The sequence below is a fragment of the Bos grunniens genome, chromosome 7 (genome assembly GCF_055505025.1).
Source record: "Bos grunniens cultivar Pamir isolate PY7600 chromosome 7, Bosgru_T2T1.0, whole genome shotgun sequence".
NCBI lineage: Eukaryota > Metazoa > Chordata > Mammalia > Artiodactyla > Bovidae > Bos > Bos grunniens.
The window spans coordinates 15,355,396-15,369,389 of NC_141171.1; the positions used below are offsets into that span (position 1 = coordinate 15,355,396).

Here is a 13,994-nt window from a genome sequence, read left to right on the forward strand (position 1 = left end):
GAGCGCCTCCTGTGTGCTCAGAGCCCTGTGCCCGGGACGCAGAACAACACAGGTCCAGGTCCCTGCCCTGTAGGTTGACCTCCTCCTCAGGATCAGAGGAAATGCACAGGCTGACAAGGTCCACCATATTAGAAGGTGGTGGGTACTTGGAGGATCCTAAGGAAGGGAAAGGGGAAAGAAACTGAGGAGGTTTGTCATCTTACTTGGGAGTGGGAGAAGATGAACACTTGAGCAGAAACCTGAAGGAGGAGAGGAAGGGACCCGTACGCGTGTCTGCAGGCAGAGAGGAGCCAGTGCAAAGGCCCTGAGGCAGGGATTCAAGGGCTTGGAGTGAGAAACCACGCCCATGGGGCTGGAGGGGCGTGAGTTGAGATTAGAAGCTGGGGGAGGAACCTTAGTAGGGCTCTGTGGTGCTGGTGAAGACTGGGTCTTATTGGGGTGAGGTGGGAGCTGGGGAAGATTTCAAGGAGAGGTGGCCGGGGTCTGGCTTTAAGAGGGTCAGTGCTCGGGGTGGGTGGGGAAGCATGATTGTAGGAGCTTTCTTACCTTGGTCTGATGCCGGAGTCTGGCACATGGTCCTCAAGTGACGAGGAACCCAGGGAGAGGAGGCAGGTGGTGAGGGATGGGCCTGGCTGACTCCTGTACCTTCCACTTGGGCACAGAGGGTATGATTTCTGCTGTCCACTGACCTTGTGTGGAAGATGTCATGGCTTTTCAGTACATCTCCTGCTCATCTTTGACTCGCACAAGGGGCTGGCAGAAGGGAAGGCTGCCAGCACCTACTGGGTCCCCTAAACAGAACCCAGGATGACCTGGCTCTGACAGGAGAGAAGGTCCAAAATGCAGGATGGCGTGCCCGGTGGTGTGGAGTCAGGAAAGGCTCCCTGGAAGAGGCAGCAGGCAGGCAGGCCCTGGAGGAGGAGGAAGTGAGCTGCAGCAGGCCTGGCAGGGCAGAGGTTTTGCAAGGGACGGCGCCTGTGTCCTGGTCCCCAACCCTGTTCCATCCTGCACCCCCCTGCCCTCCTGGAAGGGAGGGGTGTGTCTTGCGAATGCTAAGCCCTCGGCCTTGAGCGGGAAGAGAACTGAGGTTTGCTCTGGGGGTTGGAGGACCGTTCCATTTTTGGAGGTGGCTGCAGGAAGAGCAGCCGAGAGTAGCTGAGTATTTCCTCCTGTTCCCGTGGAGGGCTGTCCTTGGGAACTGGGTCAGCTGATGGGGGTGGGGTGGTTGATGCCGCACCCTCCAACCAGTGTCCTCAGTGCCCTGCTCCCCGGTGACCAGTGTCCATATTGATCTGAGCCCACAGAGTCCCCCGACCCCTGCAACGGAGGTTAGAGAGGTGAAGAGTCTGCCTGTGGCCTCACGAAGCCCACGTGACTTGAGAGCCACTGCCTGAAGACAGATTATCCGAGCTCCAAATCCCGACTCCACTGGTGAACTTGAGCCAGCTTGCTTCACCCGCCTCTGGCCTCAGTTTTCCCATCTGTGATATGGGCATCATGGAGATGCCTACCTGCTAAGCTGCTGATTTGTGACGAGTAAATGGGACCACAGACGGGGCCTGGCCAGAGCAAGCAAGCGTTTGTTAGGTGACAGATGGAATGACAGGCCTCCTTGTACTCGTGACTTTCTGCTGTGTTATGCCTCCGGGCAGAGATTCTCGACCTGCCTGGCCTTTCTCTGTTGCGGGGCTCTTTCTCCATGTTCTGATGCAGCTGTAGCTATATCTGTGCTGATATTTGTGTAGCCAGGTCTCCTCCTGGTGGACATGGAGGCTATTTCCAGTTTTTTACACTGAGAAGCAGTGCACATGTTCGCATCTCTGTCATGAACTAGCTCTTTAGGCTGTTTACCAGCCAAACTTACTTCCCTCTTTGTAGCATCACTCGCAGGAGCCGTGATCTCTGGGCCTAGAAAGTTCCCCTGCTCCAACATTTACTATGAAATTCAGACACATGGAAAAGTCAGGAATTGCACAGTGAACACCCATCAACTCAGCACGTGTGTCCTGCAGTAAAAGTTTTTTTTTCTTCCTGCTTTACCCACGTCTCTGCTTTGGATTTCTCTACCTTGATGACAGGACTAGCACTATTATCAGTCAGTTTTTTTAAAAAAATATATATTGATTTTATTTATTTATTTATTTGGCTGCAGCACGTGGGATCTTCATTTGGGGCGTGTGGGCTCAGTTGTCCTGAGGCCTGTGGGATCTTGGTTCCTCAACCAGGGATTGTACCCGAGTTCCCTGCTCTGGAAGGCGGGTTCTTAACCACGGGACCACCAAGGAAACTCCTCTGCTGCTGCTGCTGCTAAGTCGCTTCAGTCGTGTCCGACTCTGTGCGACCCCGTAGACGGCAGCCCACCAGGTTTCCCCGTCCCTGGGATTCTCCAGGCAAGAACACTGGAGTGGGTTGCCATTTCCTTCTCCAATGCATGAAAGTGAAAAGTGAAAGTGAAGTCGCTTAGTCCCGTCCGACTCTAGTGACCCCATGGACTGCAGCCTACGAGGGTCCTCCGTCCATGGGATTTTCTAAGCAAAAGTACCAGAGTGGAGTGCCATTGCCTTCTCCAGGAAACTCCTCTAGTTACTTCTTTATTTCCCTTCATCTCAGTGTCAATAATGGCTTTCAGTCGCCTCGGGCTTAGAAGGCCTGAAGAAGCCAGAAAGCATTTCTTCTGAGAGGGTCGTGTCTAAGGGCCCCATGAACAGCCAGGAAGGAAGGAAGGACAGCGAGAAGGGCTTTGGTGAGGCCAGCCGTGGTGCGGGTGCCTTGGGGAAGGAGAATGGTGACACGCGCCGGGGATCTCGCTACCCTGGAGGGCACTGGCGGCTTAGCATCCCACCAGGGCAGCGGCTTTAAACTGTGACCCACACGAGGGAGGTTCTGTGTCATCACCCAGGACTATCTCATGTATAACACCGGAGCAAAAGCTTCATCAGTCATCCATCCCCGCGTTCCAAGGGATGCAGGTTGATGAAGAATAAAGAATAATTGCTGGTCACACCCAGCTGTTGGATGCTGGTTTTTGTGGGGCTTTTTATTTTTGTTTTACTTGTAATATGTCATGGCTTAAACTATGTAGTTCTGCAAAATGCTTCATGAGCTTGTGCATTCCACAGTCAGCATTTTTGCCACTTTTGCACCTTGTGGAGTACCCGGGGTCTGGGAGGGAGCGCCGTCTGTAGGAGGGCCTCCCTCGAATACCTGTCAAGGGAATGAATCCATTGCTCCCCAGTTTCCTGGAGGGCTTGTGACTGAGTCTTCACTTTCTCTACTTGACAAAGCTCTTTTCCCAGGAGGCCATCTAGTGCCCCCCAGCCACCCACAGCAAGACTTCTCTTTCTCACTTGGAGCATCTTTCTTCCCTTTTCAGAATATGCCGAGTTTTTGCACTGCAAGTCCAGAAAGTTTACAGACTTTGAGGAAGTCCGACAGGAGATCGAAGCGGAGACTGACAGGGTCACGGGGACCAACAAAGGCATCTCCCCAGTGCCCATTAACCTGCGGATCTACTCGCCACACGGTGGGAAGCGGACACCCCCCACTGGGCCGGGGGAGCTGGCGGTGGGCCAGTCACGGGTCGGGGCAGCCTCGCTCTCATGAAGAACACGCCCCCTCCTGGTGTTCCTCACACATACACAGGGCCCTCTTGATCCACATCTGATAGGAACGTGGTATGGAGAAATCGACCTCGGCTCCAAGAAAAACAGCAGGCCAGGGAGACTGTCGGGAGTGGTGGGGCCCGGGGCGAATTAACTGCAGCACGTATATTCCTGTTAAGGGAGTAAGCACAGCTTGGCTCCCCGGTAAATCTAGTCCACCCAGTGATGCCAGTCCAAGGCAGCCAGGTCTTCTGGTTCCTCAAGAGGAGGCAGAAAGCCAGATTTTTCTGCATAAGGTCCAGATTTTAAAACTGCATCGTGTAAACAGAACAGGCAACCTGTAGCCACACACAGCCTTTGACTCAGCAGCGTGGGCTGCTGACTCGAATGGCGTTTGATGAATATTCCAGCCGACTCTTAACACCTCAGTATGGGTTCTTTGTGATTTCTTTATTTATTTTTTGTATATGAACTTTTATTTATCTTATTTTAAAATTTTTGGCCACACCCCACAGCATGTGGGACCTTAGTTCCCCAGCCAGGGATCAAACCCTGCTGTGCCCCCTGCATTGGAGGGGTGGAGTTTTAACCACTGGACCCTCAGGGAAGTCCCTGTGATGAGTTTTTTAATATACTTATTTTCAAATAAATGATCCCTGTACAGGATGCATATTCAAATTTATAAAAAAGGTATATCCAGCAAAAATCTACCCTACTTTCAAAATTAAAGATGCCTTTCATGTTCTTCAAATGATATACAGTGCATACGTAGTCAGTTATGAATATGTGGGTACATCACATATGTGTGTTTCGCTACTTTTACTCAAATCATAGCCCGACAGAAAAGTCACTGGTGTCTCTCTTCTTGTATGAGTGCGTCTCAGAACGCGTTTTTATTTTTTTGGCTGCACCACATAGTATGTGGGCATGCGGCATTTTAATCACCAACCAGGGGGTCGAACCCATACCCCCTGCGTTGGGAGCACAGAGTCTTAACCACCGAGCCACCAGGGTAGTCCCTCAGAGTGTGTTTCTTACCAGAGAATCTTCTTTTTTGCTTTCAATAATTCCTTGATATTGACTAAATCAGTGTGCTCATGATGCACATGCAAACTTATTTAACCTTTGACAGCGATTCCAGTCTACACATGCAAGTATCCAGATTTAAAATTGTATCACTGAGAATAATTATAAATGGAGCATAACCTTTAAAGATTGTGAATCACTGTGTTATATGCCTGAAACTCATAGAGTATTGTACTTTAGCAATACTTCAATAAGAAAAAAATAATATAGTGACTTCATTAAAATAAAAACAAACTAGGACTTCCCTGATGGTCCAGTGGCTAAGACTCCGAGCTCCCAGTGCAGGGGTCCCAGGTTCGATCCCTGGTTGGGGAACTAGATCCCACATGCTGCAACTAAGACCCAACGCAGTCAAATAAATATTTTAAAACAAAACAAAACTGTCTCAGTGAAATAGAGTACAGAGAGAGTGTCCATAGGATGGGACCCTAGGAGGGAGTTATCAAGTCAAGTGATCCAGTTGAAACACAGGAATAATCCTGTGCCTGACGCCCAGCACTGGGGGAAGCAGGCCAGGTCTCTCCAGGGTTATGCATGCCTCCCCTGCTCCCGGCTCTTGATGGCCTCTCTCTCTGATTTCCCCTGTAGTGTTGAACCTGACCCTCATCGACCTCCCAGGCATCACAAAGGTGCCTGTGGGGGACCAGCCCCAGGATATCGAGTACCAGATCAAGGACATGATCTTGCAGTTCATCAGCCGGGAAAGCAGCCTCATCCTTGCTGTCACCCCCGCCAACATGGACCTGGCCAACTCAGACGCCTTAAAGCTGGCCAAGGAGGTCGATCCTCAAGGTACCTGCCAAGCCCCGTGGCAGCAGCTCCCTCTTTCCCACACTTCTCAGCATATCGACTTGCCCCACATTCTCAACTCTGCATCACTGGTGATCTCTTTGGCTCACAGTTTACCCCAGAAAAGGCCTAGGATACTGCATTTCCCATAAGGGCCAGCTGTTCTAGAAGGGTGTCCACTGACAGGCCAGTGTGTGGCGGGCAGCATTCCCCCTTGGCAAGTTGGTCCTTGCTTTGCCTGCGCAGAGAGCTAGTGTGGGGAGTTGGGTGTAGGAAGAATGCAGGCCTCTTTGGGCACAGATGGGAGTCCCAATCCCACTTCGAGAAGTTGTTCTTCCCCCTTGAGGCTTGGTCCCTCCTGTTGAAATAAGAACTGCAGTCCTGACTTAGAGAGCTGCCGAGAGGACCGAGGGTCTCTGCATCAGTGCTCAGGGGCTGGCGGGAAAGGTGAAAGGAGGACGAGTTAGTGAAGCCAGTGGGGCAATAGGGAGTGATGGAGGCTTGGGCATCTCTGGGCCATCTCTGGCTCCGGGCATTCGTTCAGTAAATGTCAGGTTAAGCCCTGGCTGTGTGCCGGGATCTGTTACGGTCTTGGGGACCCTGCATGGGACAGAGTTGACAGGGAGCCCTGCCACCAGTGGGAGCGACAGACTCCAACAAGGAAATACGCGCGTGGGATGACTTCAGGCAGCGGCAAGCATGGGGAGCAAACGGAGCCCATTCGGAGAGGCTTGAGTGTCCAGGACACAGTGGGAAGGCCGGTGTGGCTGGAGCAGAGTGAGCTAAAGGACAAGGTGGGGGTGGTGCTGGGAGCAGCTGGGCCAGTCTTTGGGCTTTGGGTCTTTGGGCTGCGGTGGGGAGTTGGGTGTATTCTGACAGTGGTGGGGGTTAGCAGAGTCTGACACACACACAGGTACATTTTCCGAATTGTCTGCCGACTGCTTGAATCCCACAGCATTCTGGAAGCAGTTAGGGACCAGTGAGGAGCTGGGGGAGACAGGCTCTGTGGCCTCACGCTCCCCAGTTCACAGGCGTGGAACACGGTCAGTGAAGGTGGCTCCTTTTTTGCCCTGGACCGCGAGCTCCTCAAAGCTCAGGGCTCTGCCAGCTCTGCCTCCACAGTCATCGAGGTTCACTTTCCTGGGAGGGCACCCCCTACCCATAGCCCCCCAGGCCTTCCTGTCCCCCGAGTCCAATACCAGACATGGATGTGACTATGTCCTGATCAGAGGATAGAGGCTGAACAGGCAGTGAGGAAGTAGGGGTGAAAATGGTTAAGCATCGTTTGTGAACTTGTTGCTGACCTTCTTCCGGAAAAAAAGTAGCTGTCTAACTTTGAAAGTATTCATGATGGTTACCCCTAAATGGCACCATTGTGAAACATCAGACCCTAAACTCTGACAGTTCCTCTCCCCGTGCAGATGCTGGTGGCCCCACTTGGCAAACATTCTTTCAGAGTTTGTTCTTCCATGTCAAAGTGTTAGTCACTCAGTCGTGTCCAACTCTTTGCCACCCCATGGACTGTAGCCCGCCAGGGTCCTCTGTCCATGGGATTCTACAGGCAAGAATACTGGAGTGGGTTGCCATTCCCTTCTCCAGGGGATCTTCCCTACCCCGGAATCGAAGCTGGGTCTCCTGCATTGCAGGCGGATTCTTTACTGTCTGAGTCACTGGGGAAGCCCTGTAAACTCATGTGTTAAAAAATGGGATGGAAAAATAAAGGGATGACCTTCCTTTGTTTTTCTGTTGTATGAGTGTGTTTGCCCATTACCACAGGGACACAGGTCGGTCGCCATCCATCGGGCAGCCTGCTGCTTCCTTTCTCTTGTTCTTGAACATTTGGGTTTCTGATCTTTGACCTCCCCTCCCCCAATCACATCCCTCTACCTCGGGCTGCGTCTCCCCTCCCCACCCCGCACAAGCTTAGTGGGTGCTTGCAGTGGTGGTTCCTTTGACCTCCGAAAAGGTGATGCCAGCTCATAATCTCATAGCAGAATGTGGGCAGGTGGGCACACCAGGGCACCTGCTTAATGCCTACTTTAGCAGCCCCCCCAGAGGTCTCCCTGGGCTTCTCTCTGTCCCCTGCATGTCTCTCTCTCTCTCTCTCTCTCTCTCACACACACACACACACACACACACACACGGCTAACACAGAGGGGGCCCTCAGGCACCAGTGGGGGACAGTTGATTGGCAGGGTTCCCTCGATTCAGGGCAGTTTGGGATGAGGAGGAATTCCACAGGATGGTGTCCACAGTGTCATTCTGGCCATTCAGATGAGAGGTAACCCTGGAAACCGTTGTCTCAGGTTGGCGTGTTACGTTGGAACTCTGCATGCCACTCAGAAAGTATAGCATGGAGATACTGACCCGGGGTTCATGTTTGGTAAGGTTGCCCCAGATTCTGCAGCAGCAAGACTACCCATGACCGACGATGGCCAGTGTTGACTGATTGAACATGCGCCCTGTGCCGGGTTTATTGTCTGGACACGCCCCTGAGACTGGCGTGTTACTGCCTTCATTTGACATGAGGGAAGCTAGGGTCTAGGCTGGTCACGTGGTCTGGAAGTGGGGACCCAGGTGGCCCAGGTGGCCTGAGCTCCTTCCTCGTGGTGCCCTCTGACCTCTGTGCTCTTTCAGGCCTGCGGACCATCGGTGTCATCACCAAACTCGACCTGATGGATGAAGGCACGGATGCCAGGGATGTCCTGGAGAACAAGCTACTCCCCTTGAGGAGAGGTGCGGGGCAGGGGGTTGGCCAGGATGGGTGGGCTTGAGTCACAGGAGAGCTGGGGCGCCTCTGCTTTGGGAAAACGACTCATTTTGGTTGTTGTCTTTCCTGAAACCTCAGCAAATGCTCACAAATGCATTCACCATCCCACTTTCCCACTGCCCAGAAAAAACTGCTTCTCAGTCCCATTGTAGACCCTTCTTTTTCTCTCCCAAGTGAACACATGTATATTTCTCTTTTTTTTTAAAGATTTTATTTTTTGGCTGTGCTGGGTCTTCACTGCTGCATGTGGGCTTTCTCTGATTGTAGCGACAGGTGGGGGCTGCTCTTCGTTGCAGTGCGCAGGCTTCCCATTGCAGTGGTGTTTCTTGTTCTGGAGCACAGGCTCCGGGGTGCACAGGCTTCAGTAGTTGTGTGGCGTGGGCTTAGTTGCTCCGTGGCATGTGGGATCTTCCTGGAGGGGGTCGAACCCGTGTCACCTGCATTGGCAGGTGGATTCTTAACCACTGGACTGCAAGGGAAGGCCTGGCTTTTTCTTCTGATGTGTGTACATTCCTTTTTCATTTATATGGTGAACAACTACTCATTTGGGGAACAAAAAGAAGTGTCCAGGAGAAGAAAACTGAAATCACCCATCATTCAGCTTCTCCCCATAGTTACTACTCTGGCTCTCCTTCCTAAGAGTGCCTGAGGATTTGTAATTTTTCTTTTTTTAGATTTTTTTTTTTTGGACAGGGACCATTTTTTAAGGCTTTAACGGAATTTGTTACAATATTTCTCCTTCCTCTTCTTTTTTTTTTCTGTTTTGGAATTTTGGCTGTGAGGCATGTGGAATCTTAGCTTCCTGACCAGGGATCAAACCTACATCCCCTGTGTTGGAAGGTAGACTCTTAACCACTGGACGCTGGGGAAGCCCCTGTACCTTTTAATGTTCAGTACTTGCTGTCAAGCATTTTCTCACGTGGAGAGAAAAACATGAGGTGTTCCCCCAGACCAGCCTCGTTGCTCATCACACACAGCTAACCCTCACTATCCCGAATAAACTCTCCTGTTGTTCTCCCCTTCCTGGGGGATTATGAAGCAAATCCAGGCGCCCTGTCATTTGACACACAAACACCTACGTTTCTGTTCCAGCGACTCCCCCCTCCAGCCACTCGATCTGTGCGCCTCACTCGGGATCTGGCCAATTATAGGTCCTTGCAAACAAGTAATTAGATCTAGACAGAGGCTGATCAGTCTTGTGTTTATAGGAATTCCAGATTTTTAAAAAATTTTAATTTATTTATTCTGTTTTACTTATTTTGGGCTCTGCTGGGTCTTCCTTGCTGCACGGGCTTTTCTCTAGTTGAGGCGAGCGGGCCTACGCTCCAGTTGGGATGCTCGGCCTTCTCATTGCTTCTCAGTGGCTTCTCTTGTTACGGAGCACAGGCTGTAGGCACGCGGGCTTTGGTTGTTGTGGCCTAGTGGCCCCGAGGCATGTGGAATCCTCCCGGACCAGGGATTGAACCCTTGTCCCCTACTTTTAAGGTGGATTCTTAACCACTAGACCACCAGGGAAGTCCCTGGATCCTTCTTTTTTAAGTTAACAAAAGGAACCACAAAACAAGCCAGACACCATCTCTGCCCCTTGCTCTTTGCCCTTCACACTGATTTGGGTTCACACCTTGCTGCCACTGATTCTCCATGTGACCATGTGGGCAAAGGGCCCCTCCTTGGCCTACCTCGCTTCCCTCATCTGTAAGGTGGACTTGATAGCTCCAGAGAGGACGAGAAACCGTCAGGTCTGCACACGACTTGGCAGGATAGTTGGCTGGGGCTGCGGCCCTCCTCTCCAAAGAAACATCGGTCCTCGCTAAGAGAAGGGGGTACAGATGTGTGTGTTTATCACTTCTGACCTGTCGCCACCTAGGCCCAGGTCACCTTTCCAGCTTTCATTATGTGGACAACGATACGCACGTCTGCTGACCGAGCGCCTCCCACATGTTGGCCACCAGGCTAAGTTTCCCGCTTCCCCCGACGCCCATTCGTGCACCCGTGCGGTGGGGTGCCTCGTGTCCACACCTGGGGCTGCTGGCTGTTTGAATCCCCCTTCCCTCATCCTCTTCCAACTCCTTTATGTCCAAATATTGTAGATTCTCTTTTCAAAGTAGTTTTCTCACGCTAATGGTTTTTTGTGTTTAAAAAAAATTGCCGAATGGTACCTTAAACTGTCGTTTCGGAAGCTGGCTCCCAACCCCCTCCTGTATAAGCCCCACTTCTCTTACACTTACAATTAACTGTTGCTTATGTTCTGTTCAGACAGTTTTAACACAAATACAGTAGTTTTGAAAAACCACCCATTCAAGTACTTGCAGTTATGTTTTCTGTGGAAATCTATGAATCCCTAGGGAGTTCATTTTGGTGGCCACCAGACTTTGTTTCTTTGCCAACCGTTGTTGTTGTTGTTGTTCACTCACTAAGTTGTGTTTGACTCTTTGTGACCCCATGGACTGTAGCACACCAGGCTCCCCTGTTCTCCACTGTTTCCCAGAGCTTGCTCAGATTCACGTCCGTCGAGTTGGTGATGCCATCCAGCCATCTCATCCTCTGTCACCCTGTTCTCCTCCTGCCCTCAGTCTTTGCCAGCATCAGGGTCTTTTCCAGTGAGTCGGCTCCTCGCATCAGGTAGCCAAAGTATTGGAGCTTGAGCTTCAGCATTAGTCCTTCTAATGAATATTCAGGATTGATTTCCTTTAGGATGGACTGTTTGATCTCCTTGTGGATCTTAGTTCCCTGACCAGGAGTCGAATCTGTGCCCTCTACATTGGAAGCGCAGGGTCTTAACCACTGGACTGCCAGGAAAGTCCCCAAATACAATCGCTTTAGAATAGGTATTAATATCTGGCACGATTAGCTTTTCCCATTGGCCTACTGTTTTCTGTCTTTAAAGCTCAGATTATGGGTTTCATCTCCCTAGCTGTTCTCTCTCTAGTCCCTCTCACCAGGCTGAATGTAATCTCTCCTTCCTCTGAACACTTAGGGTGCTCTGTGTTTGCATTCTCAGTGTTACCTCTGAGTAACTCATAAGGCTTGTCACCTCATCTGGGAGGGACTTGTAGGGCAGGATCCATGTCTACACCTGCATATTGCCCAGCCACATGGCTGGTCTGTAGTGGGCGTCTGGGTTCCTAGGCTTGCCTGGCACTGCCATGACCTGACCCTCTCTCTCCATAGGCTACATTGGAGTGGTCAACCGCAGCCAGAAGGATATTGAGGGCAAGAAGGACATCCGCACAGCGCTGGCGGCCGAGAGGAAGTTTTTCCTCTCCCACCCAGCCTACCGGCACATAGCTGACCGCATGGGCACCCCGCACCTGCAGAAGACTCTGAATCAGGTACGGTGAGGATTTTGTGCAGTTGCTGAGGCTGTGCACTGCAAGCCGCTGCGTTCCACAGTGGTGCTGGCGTCAGTCTAGAGCAGCGCTCATTTTAGCAGAGTTGAGTTCAATGAACATTTGAATCAGTGCCTGGAGAAGAGTCAGTGTTGGTGTTATTACTACCATCACTACTATTGTTACCATTATTTTTTAAAATTTTTATTGAAGTATAGTTGATTTACAATGTTGTGTTGATTTCTTCTGTACAGCAAAGCAACTCAGTTATACATACATATATTCTTTTTTTTTTTTAAGTAGCTTATTTATTTGATGTATTTTTGGCTGCACTGGGTCCCTGTTGCTGCGCGGGCTTTTCTCTTGCGGTGCTGAGCAGGGGTCTGCTCTGGTTGTGGTGCGCGGGCTTCTCATTGCAGTGGGTCCTCTTGTTGCAGACCACAGGCTCTAGAGCACTGAGCCCGTGGTTCTGGCTGATGGGCTCAGCTGCTCTGCAACATGTGGTATCTTCCCAGACCAGGGATTGAACCTCTGTCTCCTGCATTGGCAGGCGGATTCAAAAGGATACAGTGAAGCGCCGTGTCCCCCTACCTCTCACCCACCACTGTTAACACTGCCTGAGTTTCTCTCTGTCCATGAATGCAGAAAGGACTTCTGAGAAGCACATTTCCCCCTTTATCCATAGTCATGGATGCCCTCCATTTCCTTTTCTTTTTTTTAACTCAACAGTATCTCCTGGAGCTCTGTCCCTATAGAAGCCTTCTTCACTCTTCTTTGTGGCCCTGTAGAAGCCCCTGAACACATGGGCCCTCGTCTGTTTAGACAGGCTCTTTTTGCAGAGCCACGTGGCTGGTTTCTGAGGCTCCCAGTCAATAAAGGGCTGATATTTACACTTGATCTTAGCCAAAAGGCGAGAAGTGATTGGGCTGCTGTTTAATGGCATTGTTTTGCGTGTGTGCCAGGTTCTCTGAGAGTAAGATCCCCAGTGTGGGGTTATATAGCTGCGGAGTAGCAGGCAGTGTGGTCCTCCGTGGCCTTGGGGTTATGAGTTATCCCCCCTCGGTGCTTTACGGTAGCACATTGGGCCGCAGGGTAACAATGTAAATGTTCTTCCTGCCTGCAGTGGGACACAGTACCAGTTGGGGAGCTGGGCCCTATCCTGGGGGAAAGGCATATTTCTCTCTTTTTTTTTTTTTGGCCACACCACATGGCGTGTGGGATCTTAGTTACCTGACCTAGGATCGAACCTGTGCCCTTGCAGTGGAAGCACAGAATCTTAACCTCTGGACCACCAGGAAAGTGCCAGGGGAAGGCATATTTCTGATTGGGGGCACTGACTCAGGACAAATCCCCAGGTAAAGGCTAGAACACTTCAAGTGTTAAGAAGCGATGAGGGCTGGCAGAGGGCGGAAAGGCAGAGCATAGCTCTCAGGAGAACAAACAGGGAAGTGAGTGTCCGGTGGGAGGGGCCCTGCAGGAAAGGAAGCGGGGGTCTGCCTGGGCAGGGGGCGGCGGGAGGGGAAGGGAAGTAAAACTGCCTGCAGGTGCCTGGGGCCTCCTCTGAGAGCCCAGCTGGCCTCCTGGGAGCCTGGGCCCACATCCCGGTGCTTCCCAGAATGGGGTCCCCCTGCCCCTATTGCCCCATGAGCTAAACAGGGTCATGCCCCAGAAAGGCGACAGGGACCAGAGTGGACTGCCACACTTGGGGACCTGCAGCTCCCCCAGGAAGGGGCCCCTGGTCACAGAGGGTTTTGGGGTGACCGTCAGATTCAGGCCTCAGTGCGTGAGGCTCCTGCACACCTTTCTCCTACCTTAATAGTTTGTCATTTCTTTTGTCTCGTAGGACAAAATGCACCAGTGCATTTCCATTTGGGTGGTTTGAGTTGATTTTATGCCTTTTATTTTTTTCATTTCTTCTCTCTTTCTCTTTTGAAAGAGTATTTTTAAAAACAGTCCGGATACAGTGAATGTTCCACTTCCTCCCATGCCGTGACAGGCCCCCTCACTACCACCCTCAGACGGCCCGTGTCGCCACTTCCTGGGCTTCTTTCTCAAGACCATAAACACTGGAGGGGCCAATGTGCCTGGACTGCCGGCCTCCCTCCTGCCTGCTCATCCCACGTGCACCACCTCCTCTCTTTTCCTGTTCTATCCTTTCCATCTTCCTTGTTGCCACCTGAACAGTTAATGTATTTACCCGCTGCTCCGTACCTGACTTGTTTCTGTTTTGGCCATGCCATTTGGCATGCCGGATTTTGGTTCCCTGATCAGGGGTGGAAGCCACGCCCATTGCAGTGGAAGCCAGGAGTTCTAACCACTGGACCATCAGGGAAGTCTCTATCTAGGTTTTTCTTGAAAAGCTGATCTCAAGGCTCAATACCTAATCTTTTCTGCACGACTGCCTCCTTTTAAAGTTTG

The 13,994-nt window shown here is 51.4% G+C and overlaps 1 protein-coding gene across 27 annotated transcripts in view; it reads left to right on the plus strand.

The window, feature by feature from the left end:
* The window catches only part of DNM2 (dynamin 2), an 89,866-nt gene that overhangs the window by 40,228 nt on the left and 35,644 nt on the right, over positions 1 to 13,994 (plus strand). For all 27 annotated transcript variants that reach the window (XM_086409331.1, XM_086409336.1, XM_086409341.1 and 24 more), the window contains 4 exons: positions 3,374 to 3,523; positions 5,277 to 5,480; positions 8,115 to 8,213; positions 11,419 to 11,579. In XM_086409331.1, coding sequence (XP_086265457.1) covers positions 3,374 to 3,523; positions 5,277 to 5,480; positions 8,115 to 8,213; positions 11,419 to 11,579 — 614 coding nt within the window. The remainder of the gene's footprint in view (positions 1 to 3,373; positions 3,524 to 5,276; positions 5,481 to 8,114; positions 8,214 to 11,418; positions 11,580 to 13,994) is intronic.